Genomic DNA, 16218 nt, shown 5'->3' with positions numbered 1-16218 from the left:
TCTTTACAAAACTTTATTTCCTGAATGTTTTACATTAAGGAAACACTGGGGCACCAAGGGTGGCTCAGTCAGGCAAGCCGACCCTATCCAATCAACTCGGGTCACGATCTCACAGTTTGTGGGTTTGAGCCCCGCATGCGGCTCTGCACTGAAAGCTCAGAGCCTGAAGCCTGCTTTGGATTCTGTGTCTGCCTCTCTCTCTACCCCTCCTGCTCACACTCTGTCTTTTTCTCTCTCTCAAAAAATAAATGATGAACATAAAAAAAAAGTGGTTAAAAAAAAAAAGAAGGAAACACTAACTCTGCTAAAGATTTCTGCACAACAGGCCAGTATCAGTAAAAGAATGTTAACCTCCTCAAATATTTATTCAGAATTAGAATAATTACGAATGATTTCAGATGGAGGAAAAATGGAGATTCTGGGTTTTAGTGAAACAGTATGATAATTCTGAAATTTGCAACAGGAAGACTGGAGGAAAAAAGTGGAGTTTCACTTCATGTAAAATTGTTTTTCATACCTTTAGTAACAACTTAATAATAGGGTTATGGACTTGGAGTTAAACTAGTGAAAAAGAAGGGAAATGAGGAGAATCTGGTACAGATATGGAGATTTTAGTTTACTTTTTTCAGATATTGATATTTTAAAGAAAGGAACAAACCTTTAAACACTAGCTTTCTAGACTCCTATTAGAGTTTCCCATTCTATTTTAATCATTTGGACAGGTATGATAATGAAAAATAAATAGAAAACAGAATTTTCAAAACAGGAAAACTTAAAGTCTGCAGGGTGGAGAAAGTAAGTGAACTAATATGATTCACTCCATTCATTCAACAGATATTTATTAAGGGGGTTAGCAACAATTCTAGAAGAAGAGATAAACAAGTACACAGATATATACTACTATGCAGAAAACGACCAAGAACCTCTGTCTATGACAGAGACAGATGAATGAGGCAGCATTTGGAAAGGCCGGAGGAAGGTCAGTCCTAAGACTGGTGGGAAAAGTGGCTCAGTGTGGCCAGAGAGATATAAGGAGTTAGGGGAGTTAGATAGGCTGGGTCCAACCTCACTCCTGAACCACTGCCTGAGAAATTTCAACTTTATTTTCTAGCTGTTTATAGCACCCTTCACAACTGTGGCGTAGCTTGCTGGCTGGCTGAAGGGATGAATGAAGCCAGTGAGGGTTTTTTGAGCAGACGAAGTGATGAACTCCAATTTTTGCTTTAGGAAGATTAATTTAAATGGTATGTGTAGGAGGGATGAAAAGGATGGAATACCTATTAGAAGAGTTCCAGTCAAGAGCATGAGGCAACATTTACTGAGTTAATCCTACCACGTGCCCAGAGTTCCACTAGATGCTTCACACACATACTCTTAATAATTATTTAATCCTGACAGTAAGGCTTTGAAGAAGGAAGAGTAAGTAGGGCATTCCCAGGCTCAGAAAGGTTGAGTAATTTGCTCAATGTCTCACAGGTAAAAGTGGTAGAACTAGGCTCCAACCCAAGTCTGTCTGCCTCAGAAGCTCATGCCTTTTTAAAAACAAAACAAAGCAAAACAAAAACAAAAGCCCGCTGACATGTTGACACTACTCAAGTGAGGCTGGATTTAACTAGTACAACGACAGGGAATGGAAAGGAAAGAAGAGAGAGAAGAGATGTATATATTGGCAGAATCAGAAGGATGTGGCGGCTGAAAACAGTATGGGGACAAGGGATTTAAAAAGCGGTCAAAGTTTCTAGCCCAGACAACAGCCCGTTTGAAAAGGAAGCTAGGGAATTAAGTTTTGGACTTATTGTTTGACAGGACAGCAAAACATCCAAAGAAGAGGCGGTAGGTTCACTTTCTCCAACGAGTGTAAAAATCACTAAGCGATCACCCACAACACACATGTGGAACCAGCAGCATCACTCCTCAGCGACAGATGCATACTAAAGGTCCTGGCTGTCCAGCCTTTGCACAAGTGACTTCCACCCCCTTGGCACATTTGTGCCTCTCCTCCCTCATCTCCAGTTCACCCCTGAGTGCATTTCCCAGGAAGGCCTTCCCTGACCCTCCAGTTTCCTCATCTTAGTTCTTTTCTCCAGCGCCTCAGCCCTTTTCTGTGTCTCCCAGGCTGAACTGTTGGAGGGCTGGGACTCCCCGAGGCTATCATTATGTCTGACCCTCAAAAAATATTTGTTGACAGACTGAATGATTCCTATTGTTGCCCTAGAAAGGAACTATTAAGGAACCTGCCCTATTAAGTCACAGTTTCTTTCCTCCTAGGGCAGTGCAGTTAACAACCTCAAGACCAGGAAATCTTCTTCCTGATCTCATACCAGGGTATTATTCATGCAGTTTACTCACTGTAAAGAGTTCCCTTGAAATAAAGCTAACAACTAGTCAAAGATTTACTAATGTCCTATGTCAATCAACTTTTTAGCCAGCCCATTCATGGGGCGGGGGGGGGGGGGGGGGGCGGGGAAGGGGAGGGAAGGGATGGGACCTGACCCTACTTGGCTGTTTCCAAAACACAAAAAGTGGTGGTAAAAGCTTCAGAATTTTTCTATGGGAGGATCTTAGGCGCCGCTCTCATTTTGCAATTGGGGGCTCTGGTCTTTTTTTTTTTTTTTTTTTTTTTAATCAGCTTTTGCAGGGCAGTGTTTTTACTTAAAAGCAAAGATTTATGTGTGTGGCGGTGTGGCTTGTGGGTAAGGGGGCGTGTGGATGTTACTGGGGGAATACACCTCTTGGCTCTTCTTGAATAAGGTAGTTTTGAGGTCCTCCCAACCATCAAATTCCTTTCTGTTCTCTTTCCACGGGGAGTTCCCCTGAGCTGTAGCAGCGGTGGAAGCCCGCTCGTGGTAGGGAGCCTAATTCCCAGGAGGATTTGGGGATCTCGAGAGGGCCGGGGTCGTCTCTCAGCGGGGTTTCAAAGCTGCTCAGAGCCACAGCTAGGAGCCACACTTGTCTGGCGCCTGGGCTTTTATGGGGCAAAGAGCCGGCAAGCCAAGCCAGGAGTTGAGTCCGCGCCGGAGCGGCCCGGGTTCGGGGCAAGAGTGGGTGGGGGGGGGGCGCCGACAGCGACCGCGGGAACCGGGTGGGGCGGGGGCGGGGGCGGGGCAGCGGCGGGGCGGGGCGAGCCAGGCCGAGGCCCGGGGGCGGGGCCAGGCGCGCGGCTCGCCCTAGCCTAGGCCGCCGTTGGGCTCCGCCTCGCGGGCTACGCAGGCGGTGGGGCTGCGGCACGGGCCGGGCGGCACCATGGCGGCGGCGGCGCCTGCTGCTGCGGCGGCTTCTTCCGAGGCGCCGGCGACGAGTGGGACGGCTGAGCCCGAGGCCGGGGACGAGGACAGTCGCGAGGTCCGAGTGCTGCAGAGCCTGCGGGGCAAGATCTGTAAGCGGGGGCAGGGCTGAGGGGACCCACCCGCCGGCGGCGGGAGCCGCCGTGGGGCTGAGGGGGCGGCGGGCGCGCGGGGGGTGGCGGCGCCGAGCCGCGCTGGGATCGCGGGGCGGAGAGGGGACCTGGGCGGGCGGGGGTCGGGGCCCGCGCCGGGGCCGGCCGAGGCGCGTGGGGAGGGCCGGCACGGGTGAGGCTGGAAGGGGGGTGTGTTGGGGGAGGCGTAGCCTCGACGGGGCGGCGTGGGCTGGGGCTGCCCGGGTCGGGAGGGAGTGGAGAGCCGAGAATTTGCAAGGAGGGGGGCGCCCGGCGCGGCGCCGGCGTGAGGGGCTCGGCTTTGGGGCGCGGCCTGGACGTGGGGACGCCCCAGCTGGGGGCGTGGGCCGGGGGCGTGAGGAGTTTCCGGCCGCCCAGGGACGCAGGCCTCCGGGCGGTGCGGGCGCCGGGGAGCGGCCCCGAGGTGGGAGCCCAGCGGTAATTACGGGAGGCGCGGCCGGAGGACGAGGAGGAGGACGAGGAGGAGGAGAAGGAGGGCGGGGAAGTGGGGCTGGCCCGAGGGGAGGGGGCTGCCTGCTTCCTGGGCTCTGGAGCTTTTGCGAGGTTGAAAAAGGCGCCCTGAGCTTGAGGAGACAGGCCGCCCTGGGACTCGGGTGGCCGCCGCTCGGGGTGTTCGCGAATGAGCGCGCCGGGAGGGGCTCGGGCCGGACACCTGTACTAGCCCCACCTCGCTGCGGCGGGGACTTGGATCGAGAGACAGCGTGACTGACAGGGACTTAAGACAGGATGTAGTGGCTTCCTGTGAGCAGGTCTCAAAACAGTCATCCAGCCCGCACTTAACCCACTTAATTCCTTTCCTTCTCATGCATTTAATTGTTACTTTTGTGAGCGAGCCACACTGGTTGGCTTAATACAAAATTTTTGCTCACAAGCTCTAAGCGTTGCTGTAGACCATTTGAATTCAGCCATTTGGACATTTATTTTTTAAAAGTGACTCTGGCGTCGATTGCCAATTTTTTCACAGTAGTTTATTCAGAGGAAACGTCCCCCCCCCCTTTTTTTTTTTTTTTTTTTTTTTGCTATTTGTGAGATCTATCAGTAAAACTTATTTTTGCTTTTGTCAAAAATCAGCTTTATTTTCGTTGTTCAGTATTCTCAGATTGGAAACGTGCTTCATCTTTCATGTAAATAAAACTACTCCTTAGTTCTGAGGAGTACTTTTTACTTTGTAAGAAGAAAATCGAATTGCAATAAAATGGCTAACAATACTCTTTGTTGCACGAGATATAAAATTTTCCTCTTCCTGGATAGTGATATTAATAATTGAGCTTGGATTCTCCCCCTTTTTTCAAGTTGCTCCTCTTTTCAAGTACTGGTATTTTATTTATTAAATCTCCGAGGCAGACATATTAACTTTTCTCATCTTTTCCCAGAAGTAGTCATGGGTAATTTGAGATCTTGAGTACAGTTCTTAAAACCTAGAAAATGACATCAGAGAAATAGATCTTGTCTATATCTATGTTCCCAATATTAAAATTACTTTCTAGGGTATAAATTCTGTTCAAAATTCAGATTAAGTCTTATACTTAATATTCACATACATCAAATTTTTTAACACTTGGGAAAACTGTAAACGGGCCAGAGTTCCCCCCCCTTGATATAATTTTCCAAACTTTACCAGTTTTACATTTCAGTGTCACTTGATGGTAGGCACTGTCCATTGGAGCCGCACTGATTTACATAGTTGCAGGTTATGCCATGGAACTACACATACACTTCTTGGAATTGAGAGTTAGGGTTGGGCTGTTTCCAGAAGGACTTATCTGCTCTGCACTTTCACCTGCTCCATAGCAAAACTATCACAGTAGGAGATATCATTGTGAGTGAAACTTGGACCTACAAATACAAAATTACCACTTTGTTTCTGTGGCTTAGAGCAACCCCACTACCCAGATTTGAAGATTGATCAGCTGGAAGTGACATTACCACTTTAACCATAATGGAAATATTGTAACTGTTAACCTCAGTCAGTTTCTTACTTTTGGAATTGCTTGGTGTATAGCTCAGGTCACTGAGTGTCTGCTTTTTAGAAAAAATGTGTTAGTCTACGTATACATGAAGCTTCTCCCCACCTCCCTCTCTTATTTTTTTTTGCCGTTCTTTTAAAGGCCAGTATAGTCCAGAGTTGGTTGACCTTCACAACCCTGTGAAGAGATGCTGTTTTCTGTTTTCCTGAAACTGACATGTGGGTTTTACAGCGTGGGGGCTGGGGGGCTAGAGGAATCATTAGCAGGTGGTAAAGTCACAGGGATGGGATGGTGGTACATCTGACAATGAAGCTTGGGGGTGTAGGTAACTATGTCACCTTTTCCTTTTCACCATACTGGGAGACCTCAGAGGAAAGCCTGATAGTGCCCAGTAGACTGGAGATATGCTGCCAGATTCTAGATTGCTGTTTGAGAGCCTTAGATCTGGAGAGTTGGAGCTCTGTAGGGCTCAAAGTGAGCCTCAAAGGAGCATCCTTTTTCCTAGACCTAGGTAGGACTCTTCAACCCCAAATCCTACCAGCAAAAAAGTGAGGATGAATTGGTTTATATATTCTTTTCTTTTCTTTCTTTCTTTCTTTTTCTTTTTTTTTGTTTATTGTTATTTATTTTGAGAGAGACAGAGAGGGAGGGGCAGAGAGAGAGGGAGAGAGAATCCCAAGCAGGCACTGCTCTGTCAGTGCAGAGGTGGACGCAGGGCTCAATCTCATGAATTGTGAGACCATGACCTGAGCCGAAATCAAGAGTCACATGCTTAACCAACTATGCCACCCAGGCACCCAGAATTCTATATCTTTAAAGTTCTGGAGGTAATAGTCTACAGTTTCATTTAAGGGTTTTATTCTAATATTTGTTCATTTTTCCATATCCTTCACAAGGTGAAATAACCAGATCCAGGGATTGGAAACCCATTTTGTGGTCAGTTTCAATCAACTGACATTAGCAAATCCAGTGTTGCTAATTGAATTTTGTTTTATGTGCTGATCCCCAATACCCTGAAGTCATTTTAGTGCTCTAGGAAGCCATAGCAGTTCCAAATGGTCAACTTCTCTAATATTCAACAGGTAGGCATGATTGTTGGAAGTCCCGGAGCTGTCATATGAACCCTTGATAAAGGAAATTAAGGTAGTCCAGACTCCGTCCTTTGTATGAACTGGCATGCAGTGAGTGGCAAGTATGCTTAGTATCTGAAGCACTTTTGCATTGCATCCCCTCCCCCCGCCCCAAACAAAACAAAACAAAACAAAACAAACTACCCTACACACAAGCCAAAGAGGGGGATTGGATCTTTCTTCTTAATATTTAATTTATTTATTTTATAGCTTTTGTGGTTTTTTTTAAAGTTTATTTTTTATAAAGTTTATTTTTTTGAGAGAAAGAAAATGAGTGAGTGGGGGAGGGGCAGAGAGCGAGGGAGAGAGAGAATCCCAAGAAAGCTCTGGGTTGTCAACATGGAGCCCACCTCAGGGCCCAGTCCCACAAACCATGAGATCTTGATCTGAGCCAAAATCAAGAGTCCAATGCTTAACCAACTGAGCCACCCAGGTGCCCCTGGAGCTTGCTTCTTTTTCTTCTTCTTCTTCTTTTTTTTTTTTTTTAATTTTATTATTTTTTTATTTTTTTGACAGATAGAGACAGAGCATGAGCAGGGGAGGGGCAGAGAGAGAGGGAGACACAGAATTGGAAGCAGGCTCCAGGCTCTGAGCTGTCACCACAGAGCCCGACGCGGGGCTCAAACTCACAGACTGCAAGATCATGACCTGAGCCGAAGTCGGACACTCAACCGACTGAGCCACCCAGGCACCCCGCTTTTTTTTTTTTTAATTTTTTTTAATGTTTATTTATTTTTGAGAGAGAGAGAGAGAGAGAGCATGAGCAGGGGAGGGGCAGAGAGAGAGAGAGACAGACAGACAGACAGACAGACAGAAGCCAAAGCAGGCTCCAGGCTCCCAGCCGTCAGCATGGAGCCCAATGCGGGGCTCAAACCCACAAACAGCGAGATCATGACCTGAGCCGAAGTCAGATGCCCAACCAACTGAGCCACCCAGGCACCCCAAGGAGCTTTCTTCTTTATACTTTCAGGTTTCTTGCTATTATTTCATGATGTCTTCCTTTTTGGCTATACTTTTTGTTAAGTTCTCATCCAATTAAATCAGCTTATAAAATCAGAATGTAAAAATGTTGATGAAAGAGCCCATGCCACCTCGATCGTGGGTTTACCTGCTCTAGGGATACCAGATTGATAAAAGAGAACCGAATCTGATGATTTGTGTGAATATTGAGATGTGCAGTACAGTGCCAGATCTGCGGAATCACGACAAGTCCCAGAACTCAGTTGGTCTCCCTGGTGTCTCCAGATGAAGAATGATGTAGGACTCTTTGGCAAAGTAGGATCTGTGGGATCTGGTTAAGTGCTTTAGTTTAGAGGCTTGTCCAGGTTAGCTTTAATTTGAATCTTAATTTCTAACTTTTGTTAACCTTTTTGTGCCTTTATATTCTTGCGTGTATAATGGGTATAATAAAAACACCTATCTCACAAGATTGATTAGAGGGCTAAATAAATCTTCTCCAGTCATTTCCTCTCTCCTCTCAGGAGCTCTGTCAGCCCTGGACCATCTTTTGGGAAGGAGTAAATAGATAAAAATTAGTCTTTATCTAATATTCTTGTCGACATTTAGCATTTTCTGTACAAAGCTGATTAAACTCAGAGGGCATGTACTGTATTCTGTTTCACACATTGATTATTACTAATGTGACTTTAGGCAGCTCACTTACCTTTGAGCTTATCTTCCTCATCTTTAAAATGGGAGTGATGCTTCATCACTAGCCATTTTATACATGTTGTTCTGCCTAGAAGTGTTTTTCTCCTTTCCTCCACCCCTTATTTATGTCAGGGAACTTCTACACATCCTTCAAAACCCTGGTCCATGTAATCTCCTGACCAAAGCCTTGTTTGGGGCACCACCACCCCCATCCCTGGAGAGAAGGTGTTGGGCCCCTGTACTGGTTGGGAATTGTAATTCCTTGTCCATTTTCTTATTCTAGCACATTTTGTAGAAATTGTATGTTTCCCCATTAGACTGCGAGCAGACTGCGAGCTCTTCTAGTATAGAATTCACTCTTTATTTTTTTTAAACTATCCCACTGTCAGCACAATAGGCCTTTAGAAAATGCCCTACTTCTCACCACGCTGTCCTGAGGAGGATTTGAGATACTAGATGTGAAACTGTACTGTAAATTTTACACATAAACTAGGAGATGATAGTATTGTTAAATGAAAACTACATGGGTCTGTGACAGGAAGTTCATCCCTTTCAAAATCACAGTGCCAACTGAGCTTATGTTTGAACTGATGCCAAAGTTGCCTCATTAGGAAAAGGATTAAATTTTTCTAAATGCTCCGAGTGCTGATTATTAGGAGATTTGAATATTGTTACTTGACTGTACTCCATGAATATTGTTACTAATTGGCCCCAAGCCTGGAAAAGAAAAATGTCATAATCATATTTTATGTAGTAAATATTTTTATTTGTTGTGGAAGGTTTGAATTTTTTGGTAGTAAGGTATTTTATTGATCATGCAATAGAATTAAGAGGGAGAGATTAAAAAGAGTTTATTCATGCTAAGAATGTATTATTATCAGATATTTCAAATGAGATGTTATTTAGTAAATTAATAGAAGGAAAGATTACTAAAAGATTTGTTCATACTATGCATTCATCATTGTCAAAAATTTGAAATGAGATGATGAGTTATTTAGGATTGAGGAGAATCCATCTTTCAGATGGATAGAAATGAGAGAAAAGGGTTCTTTGTAAAAGTTCACAGAGCAGTCTGCTAATCATTTGCTGTGAGAAAGACAGGAGGTAAACCTCAATGAGTTCATAGAGTTTTTGTTGTTGTGTTTTTTTGTTTTTTTTTTTTTTTAACTTAGAACTCTTTGAATAGCCTCTAAGAGACTGGAACTAATATAGCTGAAATAAAAGTATCATTTTATCCTTTTATCTTAGATACCAATCCTGTTCCCTTTTTAATGTGCTTTATGAAATTATTTGACAATAATATCAAATTACATATTTTATGAAGTTCTATATGCTGTTTTGAGAGCTGCTAACAGTTTTGTTGTGTAGTCATCAATTAACGTAAACTAAGACACTTTACATTAAGAATTTTTTATGATATGTCTTTGGTTTTGTATGTTATTTCAGTCATCAAAAATCACTAGCTAAAATAATATGCTTTATAACATTATACCAATATACATGCAAACATCAATGAACAGTAATTGACAAATTTGTTATTGTGAGCTTGGCTCTAAGAATATCACTAATGACAGAATGACTTTGGGCAAATTCTTTAACTTTGCCAACTCCTTATTTTTTCACTTGTAAAATGAGAGGTTTGGATGTGATCTTTAAAATCCCTTCTAGCACTAATCTTTGTTGCTTTTTAAATTGAACCATTTGCTTTAAGACACTACATCAGATACTTTTATTTTAATATTTAAGTGTTTTTCATATACCTATTTTGCATAAGATGCACTGTTTGAGACATTTGTCTAAGATTTAATGGATACGATTACTTGAATCTTTAAAAAAAATTTTTTTAGAGAGATAGATGCACAAATCGAGGAGAGAGATTGGCAGAAGGAAGGGAGAGAGAGAAACTTAAGCAGGCTCCATGTTCAGCACAATATTTTTACTAATTGGTCCTGAGCCTGGAAAAGAAAAGTCTCATAATCATACTTTATACAATAAATTTGTTTATTACCCATGGAAGGTTTGAAATTTTGGTAGTAAAAATTAAATTTTTGGTGGGTCTCAATCCCATAACCTTGGGATCATGACCTGAGCCGAAATCAGGAGTGGGACACTCAACCGACTGGGCCACCCAGGCACCCTGAAAAAACTTGTTTTTAACTTTTTTTTTTTTTCAACGTTTATTTATTTTTGGGACAGAGAGAGACAGAGCATGAACGGGGGAGGGGCAGAGAGAGAGGGAGACACAGAATCGGAAACAGGCTCCAGGCTCCGAGCCATCAGCCCAGAGCCCGACGCGGGGCTCGAACTCATGGACCGCGAGATCGTGACCTGGCTGAAGTCGGACGCTTAACCGACTGCACCACCCAGGCGCCCCAAAAAACTTGTTTTTAAAGATTCAAACAGTCTTGGGGTGCCTGGGTGGCCCAGTCGGTTGAGCGTCAGACTTCGGCTTAGGTCATGATCTCGGTTCGTGAGTTGTTTTTTTTTTTTTTTTTTTTTTTGAGAGAGAGACAGAGCGTGAGTAGGCGAGGGACAGAGAGAGTGGGGGACACAGAATCCAAAGCAGGCTCCAGGCTTTGAGCTGTCAGCACTGAGCCCGACGTGGGGCTTGAACTCAAAAACCATGAGATCATGACCTGGGCCTAGGTGGGACCCTTAGCCAACTGAGCCATCTAGGCTCCCCTTCATGGTTTGTGAGTTCTAGCCCTCTGCAGAGCCTGGTTTGGATCCTCTGTCCCCCTCTCTCTCTGCCCCTCCCCTGCTCACGCTCTCTTTCAAAAATAAATACACATTTAAAACAAAATTTAAAAAAAAGGTTCAAACTATCTTGGGGTGCTGTGATCCCAGGGTCATGGGATCCATGCTGAGCACAGAGCCTGCTTAAGATTCTCTCCCTGTCCACCCTCCCCCCACCTCGTGCAAACTTGCTCTCTCTCTCTCAAATAATAATAATAATAATACATAAATAAATAAATAAAAAGTTTTTCTGTGACTACTAATTTATTTAGCAGTATGTAATATCTGAATGTCCATTAGGGCATTAGCCCCCTAGTGTGTGGATTGAGCCTAGGCTGTGAATGGGATGAAAAAGCCCTTACTAGTTTATCCTACAGTCTATACTAAACAATGGTTGTTTTTAGATGCCTGTATTCTTAGAGAATTATAGAAGCTTAGAGCTGGAATGTAGGGAACATATTGTGTCCCCTCATTTTACAAACGAAGAACTTGACACTCATATACTCCAGGTGTTAACACAGTTAATGCCTATGCCTTTTCGGCACTAGTCCATTACTATCAAAGTTCTTTCTGAAATGGTAGGTGGAATGAATCCATCATTAGTATGAATGTTGTGAATGTACTCCATTTCATAGATGAGGACTACACTGCGTATCTAGTAATATATCCAGAAGTAGTAATACATTTTCACTGTGGCATCTACACACTCTCATCTGTTGCTTCCTGAGAACTTTGTGAAGTGATTAGGATTAGTGGTGAAACTATGCTTGTGACCTAGATGGAGATTGAGCCTGGATGTTTACCTATTTGTGTCATGTTGTAACTCAACTGGTTTCAGTCCTGACTGCCCATCAGTGTCACCTGTGAACTTAAATTCTGATGTTCAGGCTCTACTCCATACCTACTGAATCAGAATTTCTGGGGTGGTACTGGGACATTTCTGAGTTTGAAATGTTCCCTAGAGAGTGATAATGGATCGCTGGGACGGTGAACCTCTCCTTCTGCCAGTTGAACAGACTAGCCACAAACTACCTGAATGTTAGCAACCTACTGTGCGTGACTGTTTAAAGGGTACCAAAAGAAAGTTTGGTGTGATCACGGGGAGGTTTTAATTTGATTATTTCTTTAAAAAAGATGCATTTATTTGCTTGATTAGATAATACACATACCTGTTACAAAACTGAAAAGGTACAAAGGAGTATCCAGTGAAAAGGAAGTTTCCTTACTTCTGTTGTCCCTAGCCATTCCCTCTTCAGAAGCAAGCATTACCAGTTTCTTGTGCAGCGTACAGAGATTAAGTATTTACAAACATAAATATATGAATATTAACCTCACTAACATACAAATTGTAGCAAAATATATACATTGTCTGCATCTTGCTTTTTTATTTCTTACACTTGCCAGTAGTAGCTTGGAGATCTGTCATATCCATAAGAATGGGGAACTGCCTCTTTTATTTAACAGCTGCATGATATGGCATCATCTGGGTATACCAGTCCCCTACTGATGGACGTGTAGGTTGTTTCCAATCTTTGCTATTACAAAGAGTACTGCAGTAAATCACTTAGTTATGTAATTTTATTTGTGTGTGTGTGTTTTTAATTTGTAATGTTTATTTACTTTATGAGAGAGAGAGAGACAGAGGTGTGAGTGGGGTAGGGGCAGAGAGAGAGGGAGACACAGAATCCAAAGCAGGGGCCAGGCTCCGAGCTTTCAGCACAGAGCCCTATGCGGGGCTCGAACCCATGGACTGTGAGATCACCACCTGAGCCGAAGTCAGATGCTTAACTAACTGAGCCACCCAGGTGCCCCTGTAGTTATGTCATATTAAATATGAGTACTTGTGTCTGTGGGATAAATTCCTAGATGTTACATTGATGAACTGGGGGGCGCCTGACTCAGTCGGTTAAACCTCTGGCTTCGGCTCAGGTCATGATGTTATGGGTTATGAGTTGAAGTCCTGCATCAGACTTTCTGCTGTCAGCACAGAGCCTGCTTTAGATCCTTCGTCTCCCTCTCTCTCTCTGCCGCTCCCACTCAAAAATATAAAAAAAAATGAATGAATTGGTATATGCATTTTTATTTGGAAAGACAATGCCATATTGCTTTCCATAGTAACTACAGCAATTTATGCTCCCACTAGCAATGAATGAATGCCTATTTCTTTAGTCACATAGAGTATATTTTAAAACTTCTTGATCTTTACTGGTCTCTTAAGATGGAAAGGAACATCTGATTTGTAGTTTTAATTTGCACTTCTAAATGAGGTTGAGGATCTCTTCATATTTTTAAGAGTCTTAAAAAAATTTTTTTTTAGAGAAAGAGCAAGCACGCACGAGCAGGGGGAGAGGGGCAGAAGGAGAGAGAGAGGGTAAGAGAGAGAATCTTAAGCAGGCTCCATGCCCAGTACGGATGTGGGGCTTGATCCCACAACCCTGGGATCATGACCTGAGTTGAAACCAAGAGATAGACGCTGAACTGACTGAGCCACCCAGGTGCACCCCTTTTTTAAGAGAGAGCGTGCAAACAGGAGAGAGAGAATTTAAAAAAAAATTTTTTAAATGTTTATTCTTAGAGAGAGAGAGAGCATGAGCAGGGGAGGGGCAGAGAGAGGGAGACACAGAATCTGAAGCAGGCTCCAGGCTCTGAGCTGTCAGCACAGAGCCTCACGCAGGGCTTGAACTCACGAACCATGAGATCGTGACCTGAACTAAGTCCGAAGCTTAACCAACTGAGCCACCCAGGCACCCTGAGAGAGAGAATGTTAAGCAGGCTCCATGCCCAGCGCAGAACCCAGTGATGCAGGGCTCAATTTCACGACGCAGAGATTATGACCTGAGCCGAAATCAGGAGTTGGACACTTAACCAACTGAGCCACCCAGGTGCCCCATTGAGAGCCATTTTTATTTCCCTTTTTTGGTGAACTTGTTTATTTTGCTTGTCCTTTTTTTCTACTGGATTATTAGTCTTCTTACTGACTTGTGGGAATGCTTTGTGCAGTAAGGGAAAGATGTTTAAAAATTTAGATGTTTTGGCTGATGCCTGCATTTATTCTTGAGAAGTTGATTGTGAGATCCAGTGAGGGCAGTCAGTTGTTGGTTTCATGTACTTATATAATTTCTGATACAAGAAGAGATGGAAAAATAATTTTTTGGGAAAAAGTAAGTAAAGATTTATAAACAAGAATTAAGAGACAAAGAATAGATTGGGAGAAAATATTTGCAGGAAATCCTAAAGACAAAAAGAAAATACTTATCTAAGACTTACTTTGTGTCAGGTACTATTTTAAAGCCCTTTAAGCATATCAAATAATTAGTCCATATGGTAACTCTGTAACATTCATTATCCACATTTTACAGATGAGGAAACTGAGGCATAGAATAACTAAACTGAGTAACTTAACCCAGATCAGACCAGTGAGTGGTGGAGCTGTCATTCAAACTGGGCAGGCTGGCTCTAGAGTCCATCCTGTTGCTCCTGTCCTGCTCTGCTCTACTGCCTCTCTATTTGTTAGTGTCCAGAATATATAAAAAGTTCATACGGATTTTAAACAGGAAAAAGGCATTAGAAAAATAAAAGATATGAATAGACATTTTATAGAAAGAGATTTAAAAAAAGGCCAGTAAACATAAGAAAATACTGGTAAGATTTAACAATAGTTAATCAGGGGAATGCAGATTTTTAAAAGCTATCAGTTTGTGAAAACAAAAGCTTGTTAATTTCAGTATTTGGTGGGGGTTTAGGGAAATAGATAACTTTCCTCACTGTTGCTGTGAATTTAAATGGATGAAGTAATGTTGGAGAGCATTTTTGGCAATATCTGTTAAAAATCTAAATGTATATTTCCTGTGTATTTCTACTGCATATCTACCCTACAGAAATACTTGGACATTTGCAAAAGAGGCGTATACAAAGGTGTTTCATGTTGCCGTGTTGGTAAAACAAAACAACTAGAGACAACTTAAGTGTCCATTGTAGGAAAATGGCTAAATAAAATGTTAATATATATATTCTATAGCAACTAAAAAGAATGAGGTGTATCTAGAGTATGAAAGGAAAAAACTTCAAGATGTATTGTTGAGTGAAAAAAGCAAGTTGTTAGAGTGATATGTTTTTTCTAGTGTACCTGGGAAAATGTACAGAAAGAGGTTTGCAAGGATGTACAACATTGGTTGTATCAGTGGTGGCCAAAGGGGATTAGCTTTACTTACAGTGGTTTAATTTTCTACATAAAATTGTATGTATTATGTATTATCTGTGTTATGAAAAATGACTTTGTATAAAAATTTGATACAATATTAGTCCTCAGCTGCTAGAGCCTTTCTTGCTCTACTGTTGAAGACTATACTATCTACAAAATTAAGGGTAGCCAAATGTTAAGCTTGGTAACATTTTGAGTGCACTTACAAGTAAAGTCTACTTTTCTGTCAAGTTTTTTGGTAACTTTTAATTTTTATATAATTTCAAACAAAAATTTGCAGGAGCAATATAGTGAATTACCATATACTTTGCTTGTTTTCTCCAACTGTGTTAAAAAAGTTGACTTTTAAAAAAATTCTGTTTTGTTTTAGAGGAGTGAGATAAAAAGAATAATTTTCATCCTTTAAAATATTACAGCATTTGTGTGAGTGGTGCAGAACCTCTTAGTTTTGAATTTGAACAATTTTGTATACAATTTTCTTAGTGGGTAGGGGAAAGTGAACTAATGTTTTTTTATTATATTTACTCTTTTCCAGGTACTATGTAAGTATACTTGCAAATTATATCATTTAATCCAAATTCATGAAAAAGATTGCATGCTGACAAAACGGTTATATATGCTTAGAGTTTAAAGAGGCAGAGCCAGGTTTTCAAGTCTGTAAGTTACCAAAGTTGCTGTCCATTTATGTCTACCAATTTGCCTGTCAGATGGTATATTGGAAAGAACTGATGAGTAGATTTCTGTTGTCAAGAAGTTGATAATTATCCCTAAATTGGCTATGGTCTAATGTGATGGATATTCAATAAAATTAGAATGTTGGAATGCTATAAAAATGTATCTTTAATATTGCTTAGGGGATTTACCAAAAAAAAAAAAAAAATGTTACTCTTCTGTCTGCCCGACAATGCTTATGTTGTGCTTTTGTCTCTGCTTGTAAATGGTTCTCCTAGAACAAACACACGCATACACATATACATACTTGTACGTATACATTTGTAGGTGCAGCTTATTTATATCTTTTTTTTTTTTTTTTTTTTGAAAAGTACTAGATCACAATGAGTCCCATTTTGGTCCCCAGGATGCCGTTACCAGTAATAG

At 42.2% G+C, this 16218-nt stretch overlaps 1 protein-coding gene across 4 annotated transcripts in view; it reads left to right on the top strand.

Annotated features, from left to right (window-relative positions):
- Positions 1-3137: 3137 nt before the first annotated feature.
- Positions 3138-16218, top strand: part of RASA2 (RAS p21 protein activator 2) — a 123742-nt gene continuing 110661 nt past the window's right edge. For all 4 annotated transcript variants that reach the window (XM_045503455.1, XM_045503453.1, XM_045503454.1 and 1 more), the window contains exon 1: positions 3138-3376. In XM_045503455.1, the coding sequence (XP_045359411.1) occupies positions 3244-3376 (133 nt within the window). In that variant the 5' untranslated portion in view covers positions 3138-3243. The remainder of the gene's footprint in view (positions 3377-16218) is intronic.

The sequence above is a fragment of the Leopardus geoffroyi genome, chromosome C2 (assembly GCF_018350155.1).
Source record: "Leopardus geoffroyi isolate Oge1 chromosome C2, O.geoffroyi_Oge1_pat1.0, whole genome shotgun sequence".
NCBI lineage: Eukaryota > Metazoa > Chordata > Mammalia > Carnivora > Felidae > Leopardus > Leopardus geoffroyi.
Note: the sequence above shows the minus strand (reverse complement) of the source record. Positions and strands in the feature narration are given on the sequence as shown.